At 39.6% G+C, this 15572-nt stretch overlaps 1 protein-coding gene across 3 annotated transcripts in view; it reads right to left on the bottom strand.

Annotated features, from left to right (window-relative positions):
* NUP98 (nucleoporin 98 and 96 precursor) overlaps nt 1-15572 on the bottom strand; it is a 126869-nt gene that overhangs the window by 33830 nt on the left and 77467 nt on the right. For all 3 annotated transcript variants that reach the window (XM_008019963.3, XM_008019966.3, XM_008019965.3), the window contains exons 17-22: nt 14274-14387; nt 12997-13135; nt 9195-9372; nt 7938-8102; nt 1697-1879; nt 464-620 (exon numbers count right to left, since the gene is read on the bottom strand). In XM_008019963.3, coding sequence (XP_008018154.3) covers nt 464-620; nt 1697-1879; nt 7938-8102; nt 9195-9372; nt 12997-13135; nt 14274-14387 — 936 coding nt within the window. The remainder of the gene's footprint in view (nt 1-463; nt 621-1696; nt 1880-7937; nt 8103-9194; nt 9373-12996; nt 13136-14273; nt 14388-15572) is intronic.

Below are 15572 nucleotides of genomic sequence, written 5' to 3'. Positions count from 1 at the left end.
ACGCATACCTGTAATCTCAGCACTTTGGGAGGCTGAGGCAGGATGATCACTTGAGGCCAGAAGTTCAAGACCAGCCTGGGCAAGATAGCAAGATCCATCTCTACAAACATTTAAAAAAACAATTAGTTCAGTGGTGGTATATGCCTGTAGTCCTAGCTACTCAGGAGGTGGAGACAGGAAGACTGCTTGAGCCCAAGAGCTCAAGGCTGTAGTGAGCGCGACTGCATAACTGCACTCTCAGTCTGTGCAACAGAGAGAGAGACCCTGTCTCTAAAAACAAAAAACCTGGCTACTCTTAATGAATACTTATGAGTACAATTTCTCTTATTATCCTTATGTCACAGGTATAGCTGTCTGGCAGATATTTGCTAGAGAAGTCCACTTGGGTGAGAAGAAGAAAAGTGAAAAGCAGGATTTGATGACTGTATAGCTTTCTTGTAAAATAGCATCTTTTATACTGTACCTAGTGAACGAGTTTTCATTGAGTGGGATGCTGAAATGGGGAGTCTCGGAGAACAGATTTCTTGAGAAGTATCTGCTTTGGAAGGAAGGCGACTGAAGCGTTGATCCAGTGCCATATCTACATCTTCCTCATCAGTAAGCAATGATGCTTTCATGATCTAAAAAGGTAATACCTATAGAATGAATGTGCTTCCCAGAATCAAAAGGCAGTACCAAAAAAATGCAGTTTACAACAACCAAAAATATTGCTCCTCCTCAAGGCTGTGTACAGAGCTAGTATATTTGTGTGATGGATGGACCCCATTACACTGTAAGTGCTTGAAAGGCAGAATTCATACAATACTTCTATCTATAGCATCTCACCAGAGCCTGGCACACAACAGCTGCTATGTTTGCTGATAAAATAATTTTAAAGTCAAACATAAGCCAAAGGTTAAACACATAACATGCCAAAAGACATTGGGATAAAGGGAAGTAAAGACATAGTTTAAAAAAACCTGTGCTACCAGGTATTAAAATTTTTAAATTTTGTGGAGCACATACAGAGTCTTAAAAGTACCCTGTGATGTAGACAAATATTTTACAGAGAAAAATCAGTACTCACAGATGTTAAATGACTTGCCTGAAGTCACAAAGTAATAGTTACAAAATTGAGATTGGGGCAGGGTTCAGTGGCTCATGCCTGTAATCCTAGCACTCTGGAAGGCCAACGTGGTCAGATCACCTGAGGTCAGGAGTTTGAGACCACACTGACCAACATGGTGAAACCCCGTCTCTACTAAAAATACAAAAAAAAAAAAAAAAAAAATTAGCCAGGTGTGGTGGTGGTACATGCCTGTAATCTCAGCTACTCGGGAGGCTGGGAGAGGGGAATCACTTGAACCCAGGAGGTGGAGGCTGCAGTAAACCAATATTGCACCACTCCATTCCAGCCTGGGTGACAGAGCGAAGAAACTGTCTCAAAAACAAAACACAACAAAATTGGGATTGGAACTAGGACTCTGGATTCTAAAGCAGTTAAAATCAGAAGCCCTATCTACTAGTTCTCAATATAGCCTTCTCTCCTTGAATAAGAGAATGAGGCCCAGATATTGGCCATATTCTTGTATTTTTTTTTCCCATTACAGTGAGCACTCAATGGTCTTAATAACCAAGGAAGATACCTGATCCTATGCAATAGAGATAAAATATTACTTTGGCTTTCTGTCGTAAAAAAGGTGGGTTAGGACGTCACCTGTAAGACATGTGGATTAATTCCCAGTGAAGATGCAATATGTGTCGAGGCAGACACAGGTTCCTGATCCTCAGGCATGCTCTCTTCTAACATGGTATCCAAAACTGGCTCCTGGGTGATATCTACCATGTCACTGTCCAGTTCCACAACCCTCCCTAACTGCTCCACCTCTGGGCTCTGGCTCTGTAGACAGCAGAAAGATCAGGAAAGCAGCATTAAATTACACCAAACAGACAAAGAGATTCTAAATCAGATTTACTTTATTCAGAATATGATATAGCAATTATTAGATTCAGCCCATTATATAGTGAGGTAAGGTAGCAGATTTGCTAGAGTGATTTAAAATCAATTGCCCCAAAATAACCCTTACAAAAGTACTTTGATCCAAATAAGGATTCATGTAATCATCCCATTCTAATATTATGACCTGGTGTCTGGGACCTAAACCAGCACCCATAGTGAAACAAATGGTGGTCTTCAGAGACAAAGATTATGCTTTACTTGATCTAGCTAGCAACTACAATTTTCTGATTTACACAGGGTCACCTTTTCCTAACACTGCCTTGTAGCCAGAAGCCACTGGAAAAAGAGAACAAAAGGTACAAATATCAAAGTCGCCAGTAACTTTGGTTTTTCTTAAAAACATTTAGAAATAAATTTCTAGTCAACACAATCTTGGGTCTGGAACTTAACTTTTGGGTTACTGAATCCTAAGGTTAGCTGGGCTCTACTTGTGCAGTACCACGTAAGACACGAGCACTATCTACTCTTCCAAAAAACAAAGTAATAATATTAGGAACAATTTTAATCTGGGAAGAATCCCTTTATGTTTAAAAATGTCAAGAGTTATATTTACATTTAGTAAGCAGTTTCAAAGACAACTATGACAGTCTATGATTTAAAAGGGTAAACACTCAAAGCTGAAACACACTGTAAATTAATTGGTACAATACAAATTCAACTACCTATATCCTAAATGTTAGCAAATGACTAAGCCAATATTTGAAATATTTTCAAACCAAAAAAAATTCTAGACCGGGTGTGATAGCTCAAGCTTGTAATCCCAGCACTTTGGGAGGCCAAGATGGGCAGATCACTTGAGGTCAGGAGTTCAAGACCAGTCTGGCCAACATGGTGGTGAAACCGTCACTACTAAAAATACAAAAATTAGCCGATGTAGTGGTACATGCCTGTAATTCCAGCTACTCGGGAGGCAGCGGAGGTTGTAATGAGCAAAGATTGTGCCACCGCACTCCAGCCTGGGCAACAGAATGAGACTCTGTCTCAAACAAACAAACAAAAATCCCGAAGGAGGAAAAGCCCTGATGATAAAACCCAGGGCTCCCATTTAAATTTTAAGAACAGTGGCTGGGCACAGTGGCTCACGCCTGTAATCCCAGCACCTTGGGAAGCTGAGGCAAGTGGATCGCCTGAGGTCAGGAGTTCGAGACCAGCCTGGCCAACATGAAGAAACCCTGTCTCTACTAAAAATACAAAAATTAGCCAGGTGTGGTGGCGGGTGCTTGTACTCCCACTTACTTAGGAGACTGAGGCAGGAGAATCGCTTGAACCTGAAAGGTGGAGGCTGCAGTGAGCCGAGATTGTGCCATTGCACTTCAGCCTGGATGAGAGTGAAACTTCATCTCAAAAAAAGAAAGAAAGAAAAAAGGCTGGGTGCGGTGACTCACGTCTGTAGTCCTAGCACTTTGGGAGGCCAGAGCAGGTGGATCAAATGAGGTCAGGAGTTTGAGACAAGCCTGGCCAACATGGTGAAACCCCGTCTCTACTTAAAATACAAAAATTAGCTGGGCATGGTGGCGCATGCCTGTAATCCCCGCTACTCGGGAGGCTGAGGCAGGAAAACTGCTTGAAGTCAGTAGGTGGAGGTTGCAGTGAGCCAAGATCATGACACTGCACTCCAGCCTGGGGAACAAGGTGAGGCTCTGTCTCAAAACATATATATAAAAAATAAATAAATTTTAAGAACTCTGGGAAAACTCCTACTTCGTAAGTATATATATATTTGGCTCAACAGATTGTGAAGGCTTGATAAAATGGTTTATGGCTTACTGTTTTCTGTGTCTAGCACATCACTAAGTTCAACACTTATTTACTTATTTCTACTACCTAATACAGTGCTTGGCACATGGTAGAGAAAGCAGTAAACTATAAAAAGACAAGAAGAGTGAGTGGGAGGAAAGAAAAAATGGGGAGGGGGAGAGTGGTTCCAATTTACTACACTATTCACCAAATACTGCTAATATCAAGAGATGCTCATCGTGAACACTGTTTCAGATAAAATGAGAGGATTTCATTAAATAACTAGATTAGAGATCTAAGGGACTTATCGTATGTTTATGAAGAATGCTAAAGATCAAGTTTTTATTTACTCTATTCACACAAACAGACTTCAAAGCTACAAGATATCTAATAAGTGGACAAGGGGGAAGCGAATTACTATGAAACTATGGTTAAGTGCCTAGAATACCTTCTAGGTAAATTTTGTTAAAGTATATCTAAGTAATTACAACAAACTCCCCCAAAGTTGTCTATGTACTTATTTTCCTGGATATCTTGGCAGATCAGGTACCCTTTTTAGGCCAGTCCTGAAAAGAAAAGTGTACTTAAAAAAAAAAAAAAAAAGATGGCTCAGAAGTAACTGAGGAAAGGGAAGAGAAAGCCTACTGGGAGGTCTATGGAAAAGGAAGGCATGTACAGGAAGAAGCAGTCAACTAGGACACCATTTTAACTCTCCCTTTCCTACAGTTAATCTCTTGAAGACAGCATCACATTTATTACCAAATAATGGCATGGCCCATTACAAATACTAACTGCACAGATTATATATGTAAAATGATTCTCTAAATATATGGAGGGTAAGGTTTCAAAACTGAAACCTTTAATGACTTGAGATATCTCAAAGACTGTTCCTCATTCAAACAAGACTGCCAATACCTAAAGATACAGCATTGCTTAATTCAGTAGGAAAAGTAAGATATATCAAGACACCCTCATTTAACAGAGTGAATGACAAGTCCAAGGTCAAATAGGTATTTAAATAATTCATACTGTCCTCTCAGGTAAACAGTTTGATCCAATATAACTACTATTGTTGCCTGTCTCAAAAAGAACTAGTTTTCTAACTGTAAAGAATGTTTCTGGCTGGACGTGGTGGCCTATACTTGTAATCCCAGCACTTTGCAAGGCTGAGGCAGATCACTTGAGCCTAGAAGTTCAAGACCAGCACAGGCAATATACTGAGACCCCATCTCCACAAAAAATAATCACTTTTTCCTTTAAAAAAGTTTAAAACTTATTTAGGCAGGGCACTGTGGCTCCCGGTTCTATAATCCCATCATATTGGGAGGCCAAGGCAGGATACTCATTTGGCCAAGAATCCGAGACCAGCCTGGGCAACATAGCAAGATCCTGTCTCTAAAAAAATAAATAAATAAATTAGCTGGCATGATGGCATGCACCTGCAGTCCCAGCTAGTTGGGAGGCTGAGGTGGGAAGGATTGCTTGATCCCCAAGAGTTCAACCAGCCTAACACAGGAAAACTTTGCCTCAGGGAAAAAAAAAAGCTACTAACTTATTTGAATGGATTCACTTAGTTAACAATACTGCTCCTGAGCAAGCCAACTAGCCTGCCTTGATGTTACTGAACACAAGTCACTCTTCAATTAGAAGGCCGAGGTAAAAAACCTACACGTAGTATCTGAATGCCAAAGGCCTGAGGTCTTTCAATACAGTTTTGCAATGTGATTGCACATTTCAACCACCTGGGGAGAAGCATTAAAATATAAATATGCCTGAGCCCCATGCCAAATCTGTGGAATCTAAGTTAAGCTTACCAGGGCATTGATGCAGCCAGGTGGAAATTGGATCCCAGACCAGGATTTTGAAACTAATGTTCTAACCACAGAACAAAACACTCTGCAACTACCTTAATTCATCTGTGTGACTAAGGTTTATCTGCCAACCAACATTTTCTCTAACCTAAAAGGTACAGGAGAGAAGATCACATGAAAATTTAGTTACCTTTATGTTTTCTGGTTGCTTAGACTTGCTTGCTTTTTTTAAGAGCAAAAGTGAGGCTTAAGAACCAACTGGAAACAGGGACTGACGATATTATATAAAAGGTAATGGAATAAATGCGACTATTAAAGAAAAATACACATCTTCCTAAATACCTAAAGAAACAGGCCTTTCTCCCCCATGAAAAAAAATAAGATGAAGTTGTGCAATCAACCTCTTTAAGGGGTGACAGTATGCAGTCATTTTGACACAGAGAAGTCTGCTGTTTCCAGTTTACTCAAATGGCACAAGTAGTTTCCCCATGCCAAGTAAAATGTAGGGTCTTTGGTGCTAATAACAAACCCACTGGCATTTCCCATCTGCCTCACTTGGGTCAGTGAGCAATAAATATGAAAGAATTCTCTAGAGTCCTACATTTCTGCTCCAACATACCAAGCTCAAGGCCTTCGAAAATAACACAAGTAAACAAAACCTAAAGTCTGGATATCTAAATACCTCTATCCATTTCTCTCATTTTTGCTCTTCCCAACCAAAAGGTCAAAGCCCATTTCCACTTCCTCAGTCAAAGCTACTTGCCCATTTCAGGCTAGGTGTGGTAATTCACGCCTGTAATCCCAGCACTTTGGGAGGCCAAGGTGGGAGGATCACTTGAGGCCAGGAGCTCAAGACAACAAAGTTGAGGCCAACATGGCAAAATCCACTCTGTACTAAAAACACAAAAAATTAAACGAGCGTGGTGGTGTGGCCCTGTAGTCCCGGATGCTTGGGAGGCTGAGGAATGAGACTGCTTGAACCTGGGAGGCAGAGGCCACAGTGAGCCGAGACTGCTCCAGTGCACTCCAGCCTGGGCAACAGAGTGAGACTCTTTCTGAAGGAAAAAAAAAAGTGGGGAAAAAAAAAAAAGCTACTTGCCCATTTTAAATCCTTACTACCTCTTTTTGCTAGAACCTTGATCTGATATTTTTGGGTGCTCAATTTTTCAAAGAGCTCTCACATACACAACTGTCAATATAGGAGTTTATAGTTATTTTTCTACTATTTCTATTCTGGTAATTAAAGAACCTGGAAACTATTCATTGTCAACATTACAAACATTTTCCTGTCTGTCCATAAATGAAGCTTTTCTTTTTCAGCTGGGCCAACTGTAAAGAGGTATCTTTAAGATCCTACATATTACTTTTATTACAGAAAATAAGGCCATCTGACTCCTTCCCCTTAGAAATATATATATATTTATAAGAAATATATATATAAGATTATAAAAAATTAGGAAAGAAGGAGATGATACAAAGCATATGAGACAAAATGAATATGGATAACTGGAAAACCAAGTCTATTTATAGCATTTCACTTGTCAATGGAGATTTCTTAGGGGCATTCTAAATGCTACAAAGATTATAAACAAAAGTCAATATATTTCCAGTTTCCCACATTTATCATACCCTCCCCTCACCCTGTACGCGCAAACATGTATATACACACATTCTCCAGAAATGCCTCCCAAGAGATTATTTAATAAATCATAAAAACCACACATTTCAGCAGCCATAAGAATTATAGCATGGAAAATCCCAAAGGTCTAGCTTTCAGCAGCTGAGAGGTAGAGGATGCTTTACAAAGAAATCCCGTATCAATGATACAAGTAATTGTGATAAATAATGTAGGCCCTAATCTCCCCAAGCCAAATAATTCATTTACATTCCAAAACTATTTTTCATAAAGATTATGTACTATTAAAAGGCAAATAACAAGGTTACCCAAGTATACGTAAACAATTTGAAAAAAATGGAGATCAAAAACCCTTTCAGAAAGCTAATTTAACTTTTAAAAAACATGGAGGTAAAGAAAAAGATTAAACTGCACATCAGGTATTCCATAAAAGCAGAATTTACTGTGCATGAACCCACATGAGCAAATCTTAAGTTAATCACTGAGCAGAGATTTCAGCAAATCCAAATGAGAGAATGAAGGGTTTAAAAATGACAATGTGTAGAGGAATAATCCAAACAGCAAGATAATTCTTTAAATCTCTCAAGTAAAAAGACAGACGCCTGCATGACCTCATGCCCTCCCTTGTACTTGATTGCCAATGTTTGTACTCTCCAAGGTTCCAAGGGTCATAAAACAGCTTTGTATTAGCTGAATGACTTGCTTTCAACTTCGGTATCACGGATTCCATTCAAATTCACTGTCCTTTCTCTACCTGAGGTGGAGGTGCAGGTTTGCCATTAAGAGCCATCTGCAAAGGGGTAGTCTGGCCTGCAGGAGGCAAAGGAGCAGTCTTCAACTTCTTTGTACTAGTTTTAGATGGATGCTCCTCCTCCTCTTCATCAGAATCCTGAAGGCCATATTTAGAAAAATGGGAGACCTAAGGAAGAGAGGAACCCCACAAAATCAACTTAAACATTATGCTTTCACAATACCTGCCTTTGCAATCTTGCAGCATTACCTTAAGAAAAAAGAAAAAGGGAGAAATACCAAAGTATTTGAAGCAAAATATGTCACCTATCACACTTCTATGTAAGATTTAGAAGACGTCTGATGTATGTACTAGTTGCTCGCACTAGTAAATTAATAAATATTACATAATATATATTAAAATGTCACTTAAACTGTAATCATTAATATAGGAAACTTAATCCAAAGACTTACGATTTTCACAGACACATATTGTCTGTTATCCTCTATCTACACAAGGGCCTTTAACAAGTTAAATTCAACCAGCCCAGAATGGGAGGAAATCACTGGGTTAAACTACTAAGGACAGTCAACCTCTTCATCTCCAAAAATCTTTAAAAGTAAGAATGACAATTACATAGGAAGAGTTGATCCAACAGAAAACTGCCTGATGAATTACTGAAGTCCCTAATGATAACAAACATTAGAAAAACTACACCTTAGAAATGTATTTATAAACCCTCACAGGAGGTGGGTAGAAGACTTCAATCATGAGCCCACAGAGTTTATAAGAGCTCATTACCGCTGAATTTTAACTAGCTTTGTAGCTTGGAGCGAATCATAATGTATCTGTACATCTCTTTCCAAATTAAAAAAAATAAATTTAGAGAATTTGGCTGGGTACAGTGGCTTACACCTGTAATCACAGTACTTCTGGGAGGCCGAGGAGGGAAGATTGCTTGATCCCAGGAGTTGGAGACCAGCCTTGTCAACACTGAGAAATCCCATCTTTACAAAAATTTTTAAAAAGTAGCCAGGCATGGTAGTTCATGCCTGTAGTCCCAGCTACTTGGGAGGCTGAGGCAGAAGGATTGCTTTAGCCCAGGAGTTTGAGGCTGCAGGGAGCTATGATCCTACCATTGTACTCCAGCCTGAGCAACAAAGCAAGACCCCCATCAATCAATCAATAGAATTTAGGAAAGGATCTCTTCCAACATAAATGTTTTATGACCCCAAATATAGTTTATAATTATAAAGTCTGAACTGGGTTAAATGACTATACCTTAAACACCCAAGAACCAGTTTCAGGCCGGTATTCTTTGAATTGAGCTCCCTGTTTCCTTGAAACTGCTTCCAATCTTCCTTCATAGTTGATATCAGCAAGGCGATCTGGGCTCTTTATTAAACAACGAGATGTTTTATCTGTTGGCCAAACTCCATCCAATGTAACTTCAGCCTTCCTGTAAAACATAACCAATTAAAGTAACCAGTTAAAGTAAAAACGCTTCATATATAAGACCAGAAAGCCACCTAACACATAAATAGTGAATAATGGTAACTATGTTGCCTTGGAATTATTCTGCATGTGTCATAAAGTGAATTTTGCCCCATAAGCCTAAGAGCAAGGAGGCACTCCTACACTGACTAACTCAGTATCTGGTTCTAGAGTCAGATCACATTTATTTAAATTACCACAGTACATCAATTATTTTCAATCTAATTTTCACACTTAAGCTAGGAATCACTAACTTAAGTTACAGTCCAGTGGTACGAACCAAGTCTTATGTAGGTCTTAAAGGGTTACTGTACTATATAATAATAAAAAACAGCTACTACCTATTTACTAAAAACAAATGCTTTGAAAATGAAGTATGAGGAATATTGGTGTGAAGATGACTACAAGAGTGGTAGTGTACCACTTCTAATATTAACACCAGAGTTCAAGTGCTGTATCCTATTCATTTTGTATGCCTTACACCTAAACACAGTGACTAGGATGTAATAGGTAGATGCTGCTCTCCATTTCCTGCTTCTTGGATCCCCTGGCAAATACCACTCTACTTTGTTTCTATGAAGTTGACTTATCCCAGATACATTACAATATACTACTTGACTTTTTGTGACTGGCTTACTTCACTTAGTTTGTCCTCAAGGTTCATCCATGTTGTAGCATATATCAGAATTTGCTTCCTGAGGCTGAATAACATATATTTTTAAATTTTTAAAATAAAAAATACGGAACACTTCTGAATTTGTGTGTTATCCTTCTGTGGGGCCATGTTAATCTTCTCTGTAGGCTGAATAGTGTTTTATTGCATGTATATATCACATTGTTTACCCATTCACTTATCAGTGAACATTTGGGCGACTTTTACCTACTGGCTGTTGTGAATAGTGTTGCTATGAACATGGGTATACAAACACTTGAAATCCTGCTTTCAATTTTGCATATATACCCAGAAGCGGAGCTGCTGGATCAGACAGTAATTCTCTCTTTAACTCTTACGGGAACCACCATACTGTCTTCCACAGTGGCTGCACTGTTATACATTCCCATCAATGGCACACAAAGGTTCCAATTTCTCCACATTGGCAGACACATGTTAATTTCTTATTAGACTGAGTCTCGCTCTGTCACCCAGGCTGGAGTGCAGTGGCACATTCTTAGCTCACTGCAACCTCTGCCTCCCAAGTTCAAGTGAGTCTCGTACCTCAGCCTCCCAAGTAGCTGAGACTACAGGCGCCCACCACCACACCTGGCTAATTTTTGTACTTTTCGTAGAGACGGGGTTTTGCCATGTTGGCCAGACTGGGCTCAAGTGATCCACCTGCCTCGGCCTCCCAAAGTATTGGGATTATAGGCATGAGCCACCGCGTCTGGCCATCTTTTTTTCTAGTAACCATCCTAATGGGTATGGTACCTCATTGTGGTTTGATTTGCATTTCTCTAATGATTAGTGATGTTGGGCATCTTTTCATGTACTTCTTGGTCATTTGTATATCTTTGGAGAAATGTCAATTCAAGTCCTTTGCCAATATTTTCTTGTTTTTTGTTTTCAGAGACATGGTCTCCCTCTCTCGCCCAGGGAGGAATGAAGTGGCATGATCACAGCTCGCTGTAACTTCTGTTCGAGACCAGCCTGGCCTCAAGCAATCCTCACTTCTCTGCCTCCCAAAGTGCCGGGATTACAGGCATAAGCCACTGCACCCATTTTCTTTGCTCTTTTTTTAAATGGGTTATTATTTTGTTGTTGCTGTTGAATTGCAGGATTCTTTACATTCTGGCTATTAACTTCTTATCAAATATGACTGGCATATATTTTCTCCTATTCTTATAGGTTGCCTTTTCACTTGCCTTTTGCTGTGCAGAAGGTTTCCAGTTTGATAGAGTATCATTTGTCTATTTTTGCTTTTGTTGCTTACACTTTTTGATGTTGTATCTGAGAAATCATTGCCAAAACCAATGTTATGAAGCTTTTCCTCTGTGTTTTCTTCTGAGAGTTGTACATTTTTGGATCTTACACTTAGGTATTTTATCCATTTTGGTTAATCTTTGTATATGGTGTAACTTCACTCTTTTGTATGTGGATATCCAGTTTGCCAGCATCCTTTGTTGCAGAGATTGTCTTCTCCCGATCAAATACTTTTCTTTTTTTTAGTTTTTTTATGTGTGCTCCACACCACTCTACCCCCAAGTAATTTTTATACCTTACTGAAAATCATTTAAGGGTGGGCAAGGTGGCTTACACCTATAATCCCAACAATTTGGGAGGCCAAGGCAGGCCAAAATCTTCAGCTCAGGAGTCTGAGACCGGCCTGGGCAGGCAACATGGCAAAACCTCATCTCTACAAAAAATACAAAAATTAGCTGGGCATGGTGGTGCATCCCTGTGGTCACAGCTATTCAGGAGGCGAAGTGGGTGGATCACCTGAGGTCAGGAGTTTGAGACCAGCCTGGGCAACATGGCGAAACCCTGTTTCTACTAAAAAACAAATATTAGCTGCACATGGTGACGGGCACCTATAATCCTAGCCACTCTGGAGGCTGAGGCAGGAAATCACTTGAACCCAGGAGGCAGAGGTTGCAGTGAGCTAAGACTGCACTCCAGCTTGGGCAAAAGAGTGAAACCCTGTCTCGAAAGAAGAAAGAAAGAAAAGAAAGAAAGAGGAGAAAGGGAAAAGAAAAGAAGGGGAAGGGGAAGAGGAAAGGGAAAGGAGGGGAAAGGAAAGAAAAAGGAAAACAAAAAAGGAAAGGAAAGCAGAGCACAGTACAGTAGAGCAAACTAAAGCAAAGCAAAGGATCAATCGATCTGCTCAGATTTTCTCTCTCTTCCTGATTCAGGGTTGGTAGGTTATAAAGATAAATGATTTTTAACTACAGACCTTTCACTTGACTAAAGAGATATTATATTAGAAGCTAGGCTCTCACACTAAAATAGAGAGTTAAGTATAGCCACAGCAGAAACAGGAATAAAGCAAAACACTATTAAAAAGAGTTTTTGAAATTAGCAGTTGGACCCAATAAAATCAGGGAGGCTGGGCACAGTGGCTCACACCTGTAATCCCAGCACTTTGGGAGGCCGAGGTGGGAGGATCACTTGAAGTCAGGAGCTCAAGACCAGCCTGGCCAATATGGTGAAACCCTGTCTCTACTGAAAATACAAAAATTAGCCAGGCACGGCGGTGGGCGCCTACAATCCCAGCTACTTGGGAGGCTGAGGTAGGAGAATTGCTTGAACCCGGGAGTTGAAGGTTGCAGTAAACTGATGTTATTCTGCTATACTACAGTCTGGGCAACAAGAGCGAAACTCCGTCTCAAAAAAAAAAAGAAATGAAATAAAATAAAATAAAATAGAATCCAAGGGATGTAAAAAAAAAAAAAAATTAAAAAAATAAAATCAGGGAAAAGGAGTTCAAAATCATAACATAGCATTTCTTTGCCATTTATACTTTTAAGTCAGAGACAATATACGTACTTTAGTAAGGAAAGCAAGCTACAGAAGCATACATCTAAACACATTTATGTTGACAGAAAAAAAAACTATGATTTAGCTGATAATTTTCTGATATACATAAACTCTTACCTATTTAGCCCTTCACCCACAGGCGGTTTTTGGTTATCATCTAAGTAGACAATTACTTCTTTCCTTCGGATATGCACAATATCATCCAAATTTAGATTTGTCAAATTCACATCTCCTTCGAAATAGATTGAACCATAACCTATAAATCAGAGCAAATAGTTAAAAATTCATTCTGTATAAAGGCAAATACCTACTTTACAACTATAGTGATTAAACAATCACAAGGAGAAGACAGTTTTAAATATTAGTATTTTAAATCATCCAGCAATTCCTAGACTGGTAAGAATGGGGACTTAGGGAGTAACTTCAATTATGTTGTTACCTGATTTAACATCTGTATTTCTCTTTTCTTTTTTTGGCGAGGTCTTGTTCTGTTGACCAGACTGGGGTGCAGTGGTCCTGGCTCACTGCAGCCTGAACCTCCTAAACTAAAGCAATCCTCCCACCTCAGCCTCCCAAGTAGCTGAGACTACAAGCACTTATCACCATGCCTGGCTAATTTTCTTTACTTTTTGGTAAAAGTGAGGTCTCACTATGATGCCCAGGGTGGTCTGGAACTCCTGAGCTCAAGTGATCCTCTCACCTCAGCCTCCCAAAGCGCTAGGATTACAGGCGTGAGCCACTGCGACAGGCCTAACATCTGCATTTTTATAAAACTTCCATTAGCCTCAAAACAACCTTCTTAAATCTCTTCCCATCTATCTACAATGCTGTTACATAAACAAACTTTTGTACTTGGCCTGGCATATGGCTTAAAATGCCTGAGCTCTTTTTAATACAATATAGCACAGTGACATTCCCTACAAGAAAATTATCAGTAATAACTTAATAACATGAAGTTGATGCTAAGTGTTACACATCTCTTGCCTACTATTCAATTTTCTCAGTAGTTCTTGGTATTTCCAGTATTTTCTTTAATTACAGAAGATTAAAATGACCCAAATAGTTACTAGCACCAAACAGGTATATCTAAGCCCAAAGAATATTATATGGCTCTGTGCTTCTCAGGAGGTTGAAGCAGGAGAAATGCTTGAGCCCAGGAGTTGAGATCTGCCAGGTAATGTAGCAAGAACCCATCTCAACAGAAAAAAAAAAAAAAAATTTACATGGTTCCAGTCTTTGTTGTTTTATTACTTATCAATCACAGTATCTAAGATTCAGGCCAAGGTGGGCCCAAATGTAGGAAAACACAGATTCAGCTACCAAAAGCTTCCTCTAATTACAAAAATAAGGTGCAACTCTCTGGCTTAATCACTAAATGCTAAACTCACACTTACCTTTCCGACCAATAGTGAAGTCAGAGACAATGCACTCTCCTTTTTCATTGGTAATTTTAGCAAGGTCATCCATAGATGGAATAGTATAGTAACCAACCTTAGTGAGAACAATACCTGTGACAAGAAAAAAAAAAAAAAATAACAGAAAAAATAAATAAATAACCTGAAATAATCAGCAACTAAATCATCGTATAAAGAGAAAATATATCGGAGTGCACAATTTTTCCAAACTAATTTTCTACCAAACATGATTCCTAGGAGAAGGGGTGTGGGGGGGTGCGTGTGTGTGTGTGTGAAAAAAGCTTCATGGTCAAACAGGTTTGAAGAACATACATATGATACAACAAAGAGTCTAAATCTTACAGTAAATAGCCTATTAAACTCTGCTTAGCCTCGTGTTTTTCCAGACTTAACCACAGAACATTCTTTTCAAAGAATATCCATTAACATCCCAGACTGTAAAAGGTATCCCATAAAACACTCTGAGAAAGGCTTAATCAGCTTTTTCTTTTATTTGACACACAAGGATACCAAAACCTACAGTGGAAATAACTTGCATTGGCTTAAAATGTAATTTAACAGTAGAAGATATAAAACCCCAAACCCAGTACTTCTTGTTTCATTGCCTGTTTCCCATAAACCTCTTGTATCTTTCAAATTTATACTCCCAAATAGAAAGCTAAAAGAAAAATGAAAAATCCAGCCAGGCAAGGTGGCTCACGCCTGCAATCCAAGGACTTTGGGAGGCTGGGGTGAGTAGATGACTTGAGGTCAGGAGTTCAAGACAAGCCTGGCCAACATGGCAAAAATCTATTATCTACCAAAAATACAAAAATTAGCTGGGTGTGGTGGTACATGCTTGTAGTCCCAGCTACTCGAGACTGAAGCACAAAAGAATTGCTTAAACCCAGGAGGCAGAGGTTGCAGTGAACCGAGATAGTGCCACTGTACTACAGACTAGGTAACAGAGCAAGACTGTCTCAAAAAAGTAAGTGATGGCTGGGCGCAGTGGCTCATGCCTGTAATCCCAGCAGTTTGAAAGTCGGAGGTAGGTGGATTTCCTGAGGTCAGGAGCTCGAGACCAGCCTGGCCAACATAGTGAAACCCTGTCTCTACTAAAAATACAAAAAATTAGCCGGGTGTGGTGGCAGTGGCCTGTAATCCCTGCTACTTGGGGGGCTGAGGCAGGCGAATCGCTTGAATCTGGGAGGTGGAGGATGCAGTGAGCCAAGATTGTGCCATTGCACTCCAGCCTGGGAAACAAGAGCGAAACTCTGGCTGAAAAAAAACAAACAAACA

The sequence above is a fragment of the Chlorocebus sabaeus genome, chromosome 1, assembly GCF_047675955.1.
Source record: "Chlorocebus sabaeus isolate Y175 chromosome 1, mChlSab1.0.hap1, whole genome shotgun sequence".
NCBI classification, from domain to species: Eukaryota; Metazoa; Chordata; class Mammalia; order Primates; family Cercopithecidae; genus Chlorocebus; species Chlorocebus sabaeus.
Note: the sequence above shows the minus strand (reverse complement) of the source record. Positions and strands in the feature narration are given on the sequence as shown.